The sequence below is a fragment of the Lycium barbarum genome, chromosome 4, assembly GCF_019175385.1.
Source record: "Lycium barbarum isolate Lr01 chromosome 4, ASM1917538v2, whole genome shotgun sequence".
NCBI lineage: Eukaryota > Viridiplantae > Streptophyta > Magnoliopsida > Solanales > Solanaceae > Lycium > Lycium barbarum.
This window is the reverse complement of record NC_083340.1, coordinates 41,711,028-41,723,341: the sequence shown is the minus strand read 5'-3', so window position 1 is coordinate 41,723,341 and position 12,314 is coordinate 41,711,028. Positions and strand designations below refer to the sequence as shown.

The 12,314-nt window shown below is 39.3% G+C and overlaps 1 protein-coding gene and 2 long non-coding RNA genes across 3 annotated transcripts; 2 read left to right on the top strand and 1 right to left on the bottom strand.

Annotated features, from left to right (window-relative positions):
• Positions 1 to 811: 811 nt before the first annotated feature.
• Positions 812 to 1,732, bottom strand: LOC132637439 (uncharacterized mitochondrial protein AtMg00810-like). Its single transcript, XM_060354528.1, has 3 exons — positions 1,573 to 1,732; positions 1,199 to 1,527; positions 812 to 1,075 (listed from the first exon to the last, which is right to left on the bottom strand). Exons 1-3 carry the CDS (start codon positions 1,730 to 1,732, stop codon positions 812 to 814), a joined length of 753 nt encoding a protein of 250 aa, XP_060210511.1.
• Positions 1,733 to 2,278: 546 nt separating this feature from the next.
• Positions 2,279 to 4,923, top strand: LOC132635944 (uncharacterized). The gene is made up of 3 exons (XR_009580863.1): positions 2,279 to 2,407; positions 3,312 to 3,377; positions 4,317 to 4,923. It is a non-coding gene; the product is annotated as an uncharacterized LOC132635944 (long non-coding RNA).
• Positions 4,924 to 6,211: 1,288 nt separating this feature from the next.
• On the top strand, positions 6,212 to 8,339 carry LOC132635945 (uncharacterized). Its single transcript, XR_009580864.1, has 3 exons — positions 6,212 to 6,340; positions 7,245 to 7,310; positions 8,250 to 8,339. It is a non-coding gene; the product is annotated as an uncharacterized LOC132635945 (long non-coding RNA).
• The last annotated feature ends 3,975 nt before the right edge of the window (positions 8,340 to 12,314 follow it).

Here is a 12,314-nt window from a genome sequence, read left to right as displayed (position 1 = left end):
TATGATGACTTTATTCACCGAGTCCCTCACTAGAGGGCCGAGTACGGTATATATCTATATGATACATGATATTGACAAGCATGATTATGTTTCAAAGGCAAGTGTTTTGGTATTCTGAACATTGTACTTGTTTCCTGTACTCCTTATTTCAGATATGCTCCATTTACTGTATTTCCCGCTTTACATGCTCAGTACATATTCCGTACTGACCCCCTTTCCTCGGGGGCTGCGTTTTATGCCCGCAGGTATAGATACTCGCTTTGGTGAGCCGCCAGCTTAGGACTTCCCTTCTGCTATCTTGGAGAGCTCCGTTGTTCCGGAGCCCAGATTTTGGTATAGATCCTTTTGATATATCTATGTATATGTTGTCTAAGGGTACGACGGGGCCCTGTCCCGTCCTATTTCACTGTTGACACTCTTAGAGGTCTGTAGACATGTATGTGGGTTGTATCCAGATGTGATCAGTTGTGTGTATGATTAGTATGCGTATTCTATCGTTGTGGCAGCCTTGCCGGCTTGCATATATTGTCATGTTGTGGTAGCAGCCTTGTCGGTTTGCGTTTATATATGGTTGGGACGTTCCCACTTGTTATGACAGCCTTGTCGGCTTATGTACTGTGTTATCTGTTAATAGTTGTGACTCCTCAGGAGACAGGTGGCCGAACATATATATACATTTATGCGACAGTTCCGAGGCTATGTTTTGGTCGTTATAAGTTCCATATTATGTTTGTTGTGGACTGATCATATAGCTAACAGGTGTGTATACGAGTGCCCAGCTCGGGCGCTAGTCACGGCCTACGGGGTTGGGTCATGACACTCGTGTTATCTGCATGCAATACTGATGGACCAGTGAAGGGAACCCCCAATTCAGATAGAATCCGATGAAGCCAAACAATATCTGAACTAGAGCTGACATAGAGCAATATTCAGCTTCAGTACTCGACTTGGATGTGCGAGTCTGCTTCTTACACTTCCAAGAAACTAGGGAGGAGCCAAGAAACATACACCATCCCGTAACCGATCGCCTAGAATCGGGACAACCAGCCCAGTTAGTGTCAGAATACCCCTCTAACTGACATGTAGAAACTAATGGAAAGAATAAGCTATGAGAGACTGTCCCCCGAACATATCGAATCACACAAAGCAAAGCAGAATAATGAATATGGGTAGGGCATGAAATGAACTGACTCAATACTTGAACCGCATAGGAGATATCTGGCCTAATCATAGTCAAGTACACAAGTGAACCTACCAATCTCTTATAAAGTGTGTGATCAGGAAAACGCTCACCATCATCTCTACCATACTTGGTGTTAACCTCCATTGGCGTAAGAACCGCCTTTGTATCAGTCAAACCAAACAAAGCAACTACTTCGGACGCATACTTCTGTTGACCCAAGGTAATACCAGAAAGGGTATACCCTATCTCCAAACCGAGAAAATATGTGAGAGGACCTAAATCCTTCATTTTAAATGAAACATGAAGAAATGATTTCACCCGAACAACACCATCAATATCATATCCTATAATAATGATGTCATACACATATAATAGAAGTATAGTAATACCTGTAATTGAATGGCGAAGGAACAGTGACAAATCAGATGAACTCTGAGAGAAGCCAATCGAACATATTGTAGATCCAAACTTATCTAACCAAGCCCGTTGGGCTTGTTTGAGGCTATAAAGAGATTTTTGAAGATGACAAATAAGGTCAGGATGAGGCATAGTGTTATACCCCGTAATTTATACGTCGAGTTATTCGCAAGAGAATCGACTCAAGTTAAAGACGAGATCATTTTCGGGCACGAAACAGAAATCTTTAATTTCCGGTCTCTATTAGAAAATGAATTGCTTATGAATTTTACTTAGTGTAAAAATATTAATGGAAAGTTGGGATTAATTTACCATGATTAGATTATTAAGTGGGGATTAGTGATTAATTAATCTAATTATCGAAAAGTGGGCCCTACGACACGTGGCGAGATTTGGTTGGACTTGAATAAAGATGGACACATGTCATGAAAAATTGACACATGTCCACTTTGTAAAGATAAAATATATAGGCATAAGTGGAAGACTAAGTCATCACTTATACCACAAATTAGTCTTGCAAATTAGGTCTTAGAGAGAGGGGCTCTCAAGCCTAGAGAGAGAGAGAGAGAAGATCGCGGTACTGTTCCGGCCGCTGTTCACGGCGGAGCTACTATTCACGAGCGGCGTTACTGTTCACGGCGCACTATTCATGGCGGCGCTACTGTTCACGGCCAGCCCATTTTTACCCCCTTCTACACAATTAATTGGAGAGATTTGAAGATTAAGAGGAGGAAAAAGATGGAGCTCATGGTAGCCATGGCTTTCTTGAAGACATTTCATGGTGAAAAATTAGAGCTTGTCTCTAAGGTAAGATTTAATTCTTTTCTACATGTTTTGGAGGTAGTTTAGACTTGTATAGCTTGGTAGATGTGTGTTGAATACAAACGGGTTATGTATGTTGATGTTGAATTATAAATTGAGCCGTGTAAGGGGGGGTGTTTTGAGTAAGAATGATGAATTGATTTTAGTAGCATTATGGAGGAATTAAATGGTTAAATTTAAAGTTGTGTTGTTTTATGGACATGTTGTTATCCTTGCTGAATTGAAAGGATTAAGGGTATGATTATGCTTATATGATTATTGTTGTTGTTATCATGGATTATGTGATGAGAATGAAGGAATTTAATGGTTAGAGTTGGAGTTAAATTTGTTGTGGGTTGTTATAAGGATTATAATGATAATAATGTGGTTTACTTGCATATGGATAGATGATGTAGTTGTGGTGTAGCTGCTGCAGTATTTCATTAAATTTGCTGAAAAGATTGCATGAAATACGGTATAAGAAGTGAAAAGGGGGCTGCTCTACGCTAGGGGGCTGTTTTCGGCCATAGATGGAAAAATTGTGGATTGTTGGAAATATTATGTGAATTGTTTAGAATGTTCTTGGATGTTGTTAGTATGGGTTTGGGTTAGTATTTGAATGTATAAGTGTTGATGTTGGCTTTGAGGTAAACCGTTGAATTGAATATTTGGAAAGTTGTCGTATGGTGTAAAAAAGAGCTATTAATGTTATTTTGCCTTTCGAATTGATTATCGATGTTGCTAGGTTGGTTATTGTGGTTGTTGTTGCTGATTTTGAGCGAGTTAAATTCTCGGGTTAGCCTATTTACAGGGGAAGTGCTGCCGAATTTTCTGTAGAATTTAGAATTAGTTGGAATAAATGACTTAAGTACCTATGGCTAATGTTTGATATTCGTTGGCGTATTCATAGGCCTTGGGGAGCCCGAGGCGTAGGTTGGGATTAATTTTAGTTGGGCAAACTTGGAGCGCGTACGAGGTATGTAAAGCGCAACCCTTCTTTCTTTTGGCATGCCTTAGTTTTCAATAGGCTAGATTATAAACCTTGAGGAAACTTCTAAGATTCAAAATCCGAGCATGTTATGAGCCTTATAAATATTCCTTGGCACTCTTATGTATGATTTGATGAAATATGAACCATTATGTCTTTGAAATAATCGCTTTCCGAACTTTGCATAAAAAGGTTTCACTTTAAAGAATTTCGTAATTTGTGAACGCCATATCTTTCACCGAAAGGCTCGGATTGCTTCAATATTTTTGTAGAAGTTTATATGGCATATAATGAGTATATTTTTCATAGGCGGGCCCGATTCGGGTCAATGCCCGTCCGTGGGTCCCGCGACTTTTCTTTATGTAATTCGGACAACTTTTGAAAGAATTTGGTATGATTATCATTTCGAATTTCAAGTATGGTCATTTACTTATATTTGAGTCTATGATAATGATTTTATGCATATGGTTACTCATGACTCTGCTCGTGCGTTCTGTTATATCTTTCACCGGTTCCCGGGCCGGTTCTGTTATCGTGCGCGCTTTGATATACTCCGAAGTTATGCTGTGTTTATGGTTCTCCGAGCTACTCGCAAACGAGGGTCGGGTTCCACATATATTTGGTGTTATGCTGTGTATGGCGTTATGTTGTGATATGATATGTGACGGGGATACGGAGATTTGAAACTTTCTGGTGTTATGCTGTGTTATGGCGCCATCGACGGGTGGGCGACCATATTCTTCTGTACCTTATGCATGACTTATATTTTGAAAGTAAACATTTTGATATGTTGGATCGGTACTTATGTTTGGTACTTCCATTTCGTTTATGTCTCAAATTTGCTTTCTGTATATTCTGCTTTGCATACTCAGTACATATTTCGTACTGACCCCCTTTCTTCGGGGGGGCTGCGTTTCATGCCCGCAGGTACAGACGCACAGTTTGGTGATCTACCCATTTAGGACACCCTCTTCTGCTGTTTGGAGTGCTTTTCTCATTTCAGAGCACACATTTTGGTATATATTCGTTCGCTATGTATATATGTATTTGTTTAGGGGCACGGCGAGGCCCTGTCCCGCCATATGATTCGGTTTGTCTGTTTAGAGGTCTGTAGACGTATTTGTGGGTGTGTGTGCCTACTTCTGTACGGATGTGTTTGCATGACTCTATTCGTTATGGCAGCCTCGTCGGCGTGCATTTTGTATATGTTGTGGCAGCCTTGTCGGCGTGCATTTGTATATGCGTTTTGGGCCGTTGTGCCATTTGACAGCCTTGTCGGCTTTTGACATATTTGATAGCCTTGCCGACTTTTTGACATCTATACATATATATCCGCATACGGTTGCGTTGAGATGTGTTTGAACAGTTTGATATAGTTTGAGACGGCATATAGTAATTATGGCCGTATATGCTATTTGTGTGTGATCAAATATGGATAGGTATGTCAGGGTGCCCAAGTAGGGCGCCAGTCACGGCCTACGGGGTTGGGTCGTGACAGAAGTGGTATCAGAGCGGTTTGTCCTCGGAATGTCTACAGACCGTGTCTAGTAGAGTCTTGTTTATCGGTGTGTTGTGCACCACATCTATAAACATGAGGCTACGGGACATTTAGGATGTTACCTTTCTTTGGATCTTAGATCGTGCGATAGAGCCAGTCGTAGGAAATGAATTCTTTTTTTTGTTACTAACCCTTGATTTCAGCCGAAGAACGGTATCGACAGAAGACAGTGACTGATGATATGGGAAGCTACACAGTACACAGGTAAGTAATGGTGAGAAAGAGGTGTATTGGGGAAGTTATTTGAAGTATGATTAAAAATGTAAAGTGGAGATTGAAAAGGGCAATAAATAGGAAAATGCCACCGGTGTCATTTGAGTTATGTATGTAAGGTAAGTCTCGACATCTGTATACTTTTACTTGAAATTGGGAGCCCTGTGCAGCTATGATACGATATAATGTATATATATATGTTGGCCCTGTGAGGCATTATTGGTATTTTCTGCGTGCAGGTTTTGGGATAGTAAGAAATACAAAGGAAATTCTGCCAAAATTTTCCTAGAAATAAAAGGAGGATGAGATATGAAAAGCAGAATGAACCAAGAGAAGGAAAGACTACGACTAAGATTGGATATATTTTATACAAGTTGTACAAGAATATTGGTATGCTAAGAAAGAGACTACATGTGATAGCAATAAAAGAGATTCCCCCGAAATTTTTGTAAGACCCTATGGGACAAGTTTAACATTCGAGGACGAATGTTCCAAAGGGGGGGAGGATGTTATACCCCGTAATTTATACGTCGAGTTATTCGCAAGAGAATCGACTCAAGTTAAAGACGAGATCATTTTCGGGCACGAAACAGAAATCTTTAATTTCCGGTCTCTATTAGAAAATGAATTGCTTATGAATTTTACTTAGTGTAAAAATATTAATGGAAAGTTGGGATTAATTTACCATGATTAGATTATTAAGTGGGGATTAGTGATTAATTAATCTAATTATCGAAAAGTGGGCCCTACGACACGTGGCGAGATTTGGTTGGACTTGAATAAAGATGGACACATGTCATGAAAAATTGACACATGTCCACTTTGTAAAGATAAAATATATAGGCATAAGTGGAAGACTAAGTCATCACTTATACCACAAATTAGTCTTGCAAATTAGGTCTTAGAGAGAGGGGCTCTCAAGCCTAGAGAGAGAGAGAGAGAAGATCGCGGTACTGTTCCGGCCACTGTTCACGGCGGAGCTACTATTCACGAGCGGCGTTACTGTTCACGGCGCACTATTCATGGCGGCGCTACTGTTCACGGCCAGCCCATTTTTACCCCCTTCTACACAATTAATTGGAGAGATTTGAAGATTAAGAGGAGGAAAAAGATGGAGCTCATGGTAGCCATGGCTTTCTTGAAGACATTTCATGGTGAAAAATTAGAGCTTGTCTCTAAGGTAAGATTTAATTCTTTTCTACATGTTTTGGAGGTAGTTTAGACTTGTATAGCTTGGTAGATGTGTGTTGAATACAAACGGGTTATGTATGTTGATGTTGAATTATAAATTGAGCCGTGTAAGGGGGGGTGTTTTGAGTAAGAATGATGAATTGATTTTAGTAGCATTATGGAGGAATTAAATGGTTAAATTTAAAGTTGTGTTGTTTTATGGACATGTTGTTATCCTTGCTGAATTGAAAGGATTAAGGGTATGATTATGCTTATATGATTATTGTTGTTGTTATCATGGATTATGTGATGAGAATGAAGGAATTTAATGGTTAGAGTTGGAGTTAAATTTGTTGTGGGTTGTTATAAGGATTATAATGATAATAATGTGGTTTACTTGCATATGGATAGATGATGTAGTTGTGGTGTAGCTGCTGCAGTATTTCATTAAATTTGCTGAAAAGATTGCATGAAATACGGTATAAGAAGTGAAAAGGGGGCTGCTCTACGCTAGGGGGCTGTTTTCGGCCATAGATGGAAAAATTGTGGATTGTTGGAAATATTATGTGAATTGTTTAGAATGTTCTTGGATGTTGTTAGTATGGGTTTGGGTTAGTATTTGAATGTATAAGTGTTGATGTTGGCTTTGAGGTAAACCGTTGAATTGAATATTTGGAAAGTTGTCGTATGGTGTAAAAAAGAGCTATTAATGTTATTTTGCCTTTCGAATTGATTATCGATGTTGCTAGGTTGGTTATTGTGGTTGTTGTTGCTGATTTTGAGCGAGTTAAATTCTCGGGTTAGCCTATTTACAGGGGAAGTGCTGCCGAATTTTCTGTAGAATTTAGAATTAGTTGGAATAAATGACTTAAGTACCTATGGCTAATGTTTGATATTCGTTGGCGTATTCATAGGCCTTGGGGAGCCCGAGGCGTAGGTTGGGATTAATTTTAGTTGGGCAAACTTGGAGCGCGTACGAGGTATGTAAAGCGCAACCCTTCTTTCTTTTGGCATGCCTTAGTTTTCAATAGGCTAGATTATAAACCTTGAGGAAACTTCTAAGATTCAAAATCCGAGCATGTTATGAGCCTTATAAATATTCCTTGGCACTCTTATGTATGATTTGATGAAATATGAACCATTATGTCTTTGAAATAATCGCTTTCCGAACTTTGCATAAAAAGGTTTCACTTTAAAGAATTTCGTAATTTGTGAACGCCATATCTTTCACCGAAAGGCTCGGATTGCTTCAATATTTTTGTAGAAGTTTATATGGCATATAATGAGTATATTTTTCATAGGCGGGCCCGATTCGGGTCAATGCCCGTCCGTGGGTCCCGCGACTTTTCTTTATGTAATTCGGACAACTTTTGAAAGAATTTGGTATGATTATCATTTCGAATTTCAAGTATGGTCATTTACTTATATTTGAGTCTATGATAATGATTTTATGCATATGGTTACTCATGACTCTGCTCGTGCGTTCTGTTATATCTTTCACCGGTTCCCGGGCCGGTTCTGTTATCGTGCGCGCTTTGATATACTCCGACGTTATGCTGTGTTTATGGTTCTCCGAGCTACTCGCAAACGAGGGTCGGGTTCCACATATATTTGGTGTTATGCTGTGTATGGCGTTATGTTGTGATATGATATGTGACGGGGATACGGAGATTTGAAACTTTCTGGTGTTATGCTGTGTTATGGCGCCATCGACGGGTGGGCGACCATATTCTTCTGTACCTTATGCATGACTTATATTTTGAAAGTAAACATTTTGATATGTTGGATTGGTACTTATGTTTGGTACTTCCATTTCGTTTATGTCTCAAATTTGCTTTCTGTATATTCTGCTTTGCATACTCAGTACATATTTCGTACTGACCCCCTTTCTTCGGGGGGGCTGCGTTTCATGCCCGCAGGTACAGACGCACAGTTTGGTGATCTACCCATTTAGGACACCCTCTTCTGCTGTTTGGAGTGCTTTTCTCATTTCAGAGCACACATTTTGGTATATATTCGTTCGCTATGTATATATGTATTTGTTTAGGGGCACGGCGAGGCCCTGTCCCGCCATATGATTCGGTTTGTCTGTTTAGAGGTCTGTAGACGTATTTGTGGGTGTGTGTGCCTACGTCTGTACGGATGTGTTTGCATGACTCTATTCGTTATGGCAGCCTCGTCGGCGTGCATTTTGTATATGTTGTGGCAGCCTTGTCGGCGTGCATTTGTATATGCGTTTTGGGCCGTTGTGCCATTTGACAGCCTTGTCGGCTTTTGACATATTTGATAGCCTTGCCGACTTTTTGACATCTATACATATATATCCGCATACGGTTGCGTTGAGATGTGTTTGAACAGTTTGATATAGTTTGAGACGGCATATAGTAATTATGGCCGTATATGCTATTTGTGTGTGATCAAATATGGATAGGTATGTCAGGGTGCCCAAGTAGGGCGCCAGTCACGGCCTACGGGGTTGGGTCGTGACACATAGCATATCCCGGAGGTGGTGAGATACATAATTTCGTCTAAATCACCATGAAGAAATGCATTCTTGACATCCATCTGATGAAGATGCCAAGGGCGAGCAGCAGCCAGAGCTAACAAAATACGTACCGTCGTCATCTTTGCAACCGGAGCTAATGTCTCCTCATAATCAATGCGATATTCTTGCTTGTACCCTTGAGCAACCAACCGTGCTTTATACCGATCAATCTTCCCATCAACAGTAAGCTTAACTGAGTACACACATCGACTACCGATCACTGTACATCCAGGAGGTTTATCAACCAAACTCTAGGTGTGATTCTCTTCTAAAGCTTCAAGTTCGGCAGCCATGGCCTGCTGCCAATTGGTGTCTAAGGCGGCCTTAGCATACGAAGTTGGAACTTGAGTAGAAACTAAGGATGATTGAAGAGCAAGATGTGGGTAAGACTGCCATATCGATACGGAGAATAGCCATAGCGAACCAGAGCAGTGGAGGTTGTTGACACCCAATTTTGTCCCTCCTTTACTTAATTTTATTCACTCAGGCATCTAAATTTACTAACGAGCTAAATACTTTATTTTCACTGTTCTATTTTTATTTCACTACTATTATTTTCGCTACTTTTATTTTTCAACATTTACGAGCATTAATTTAACACAAATTTTAAATGATCGTCATCATTTCATGTTCGGGTTTGGAATCGTTAAATTAATTACAAGACAACACTTTGTAAAATTTTTATTGTTTTTACATAGTATATATTGTACTAGTTATTAAATTAAAAGCCCAAGAAATAATTAAATAGAGGAGGAAAAATCAACACTTTCAGCCAAATAAATGGCCCAAATCCGACCAGCCCATTATTCTACGCTACCCACATTATATCAGCCCAGACCACAACACCCGGTCCAGCCCATACCATACCCAACCCGGCCCACTACCTAAATTAAAACCCTAAACTCTTTAATCCCTAAACCTATCCGCCTCCCTCTTTCTTTCCTTTCCCTTCCCTCTCTCTACTCTTCCCCTCACCTTCTCTCTCTCGCTGAACCTCTCTCTGCCATCCCACGTTCCCCGCTCCTCTCCACTCACTCCTGTCCCCCACGTCTCTGCCATCTCCACTTCTCCTTGTTCCCACGCCGTTCGTCTCTCTCCCATGATCCTCTTTTCACTTTAATACAAGAAAAACCCTATAAATGTGTCAAAGTCGAATCGTTGAGGGGGACCGAGCATTTTTCAGAAAGGGGGACGACATTCAACATTTTATATCTTTGATTACTACTCTAAATCTAGAATTCGTTAGAATTCTGTTCTGTTTCAATTCTTTGGCAGCCACTTTAACCATTCCTAATTATTTCTACATGTTTCAATCGCTATACTTAGGAATACTCATTTGAAAATTAAGTCATTTTACTCTTTCGGCTTGTTACTTGAAGATCGAGAGTAGATTTGAGGCCTCGACGCTCCATTTCACTGTACCCGAAGAAGGTCCGTGGATTCCCTTTCCTTTCTTTATTTTAGCATTTTTTGTTTCTTAGTTATTATGTGTTAGCTTAGCTTACTATCCATATGATTTAGCATATTGTAGTGTTAAGTTTCAGTTTGTGGCTCCGTGAAGGGTGTTTATATACTAGTGTAATTAAATGGCTGTGTTTGTTCAGTAGTTGAGTGTGCTTTAATATGTGGGGGTTAGCTGCTAGTATTGATAGTTTCGATTTTTCCTTATTCATGACTAGGCACACCAATATGAATCTTGTTGGTAATTGTTAATACATTAACAGCATGCTCGTTTGATTTAGTTTGTCATAAGAGAATAGTGTTAATTTGGGTTAAACTCTGTTAAGCTGGGTCAATCTGACTAGGTACTGCATTATGCTTCAGCAGGTCGTTAAATGTCCTTATTAAATAATGCTGATGCCTCAAATTTTGATATATGTGTGTGTGTTTTGACTCTTTGACTGGTTTTGGCTTCAACTAAGCTAAGTATTTGTCAAAGTAAAATAGCAAGTTCTGGAAATCATATGTGGTCATTAGTTTAATAATAAAAATGATGGGAATAAACTCTCTTTGCATTCAATTAGCAGGTCTTAACTTGTACGTCTTCACTTAAAAATGGGTAGTGTATTTACATGATTTCACCTCTGTATATCGGACAAACTAGTTTGGCAAGGCAATAAGCTTGAGAGGTCGTTTTGAAACATGCTTAAACACTTTGAAATTTTCCTCAAACTCGTTTTCTTAAGAACACATTCTTCTCTCCGATACTTTACGCAATCAGTTAATCAGTTCAGTTAGCTAAATATCTTTCAAGGATAATTTAAGGACCCCAAACTATAAGCCTTTAAACATTTGCTTTCATTTAGAATCTCTGTTTGAGGACTGAATATGTAAGCGTGAAGTGTTTCCTTTCCTAGTTCATAGTTCGTGCCTTAATATGCATCATGAAAATATCAACTGTTTTTTCTGGTTTGAAGATTTAGGTGTCGAAACATAGATATTACGCAGATCCGAGTGAGCCAGCTTTTGATACATCAGTTCATTAAAAGAGCACGTATTTGGTATTTTATATTTGGTACAAAATCGGTTGCATGATTTATGTGGAAAGATGTCCCTTCAATGTTGTATGGTAATCATGTCTAGTTTACATCCCTATTAGCTGCTGTTCCATGATAGAATAAGGATTTGTACTCTTCATTTAAATATTTGAAACCGACATACTGTTCGTGAAAATATGTTCGGATGTAGCGAGTCATGCTGTTGGTCTTTTCCTGAATCTGTTTGTAAGTATTTCTGTGTTTTTTTTTTCTTTCTCTGCACCTGTTTTGTAAGTAGTTGTGAGAAAATTACATTTCCTATTTTTCACTTATACCTTTAAACTCTTCAGTGTTTAGCTTCTTGAAAGCCTTTTAAGCTTAAGCTAGAAATTACTCGTTTTATCTATTCAGTTGCCTGGCTATCCATCTGTTACCAGTGATATAAAGTTAGTATGACCTGGCCATATGTTAAAAAACTTGAAAAGAAACTAAACAGATCATAATGACAAAAACTATGCCTTGATCCGGCTATATCCTCTTCAGGTATGAAATGACAAATATATGATCAATACATAAGATTCTAGACCGCTAGTATGTGCTGAATATATGCTTAAAATGGAACAGAATATAGTGGTTAAGTATCAGATTGATTTTTCTTTTTTCGTTGCAACATTCTGCCTGTTATTGATGTACCCACTTTAATTTATATTATGCATGTCTAGCCTTGTTTGTTGACTTCATACTAATCTTTATCTTTGTTTTTATGCATGACATCTCGCATACGAGTCCAAGCGACTCGTCATCTCCTTCCGCTCCTTGGCGTTGGGCAAAAGCCCAACACAACTCCTCTCGAGTCAGCCCCCATATAGTAGCAGCCAATCCGCAGCCAAACAGGGAAATAACAATCTGGGCTGAAGCCCAATAGGCGTGACAACAGCAGCAACACATATAAAAAACTGTTA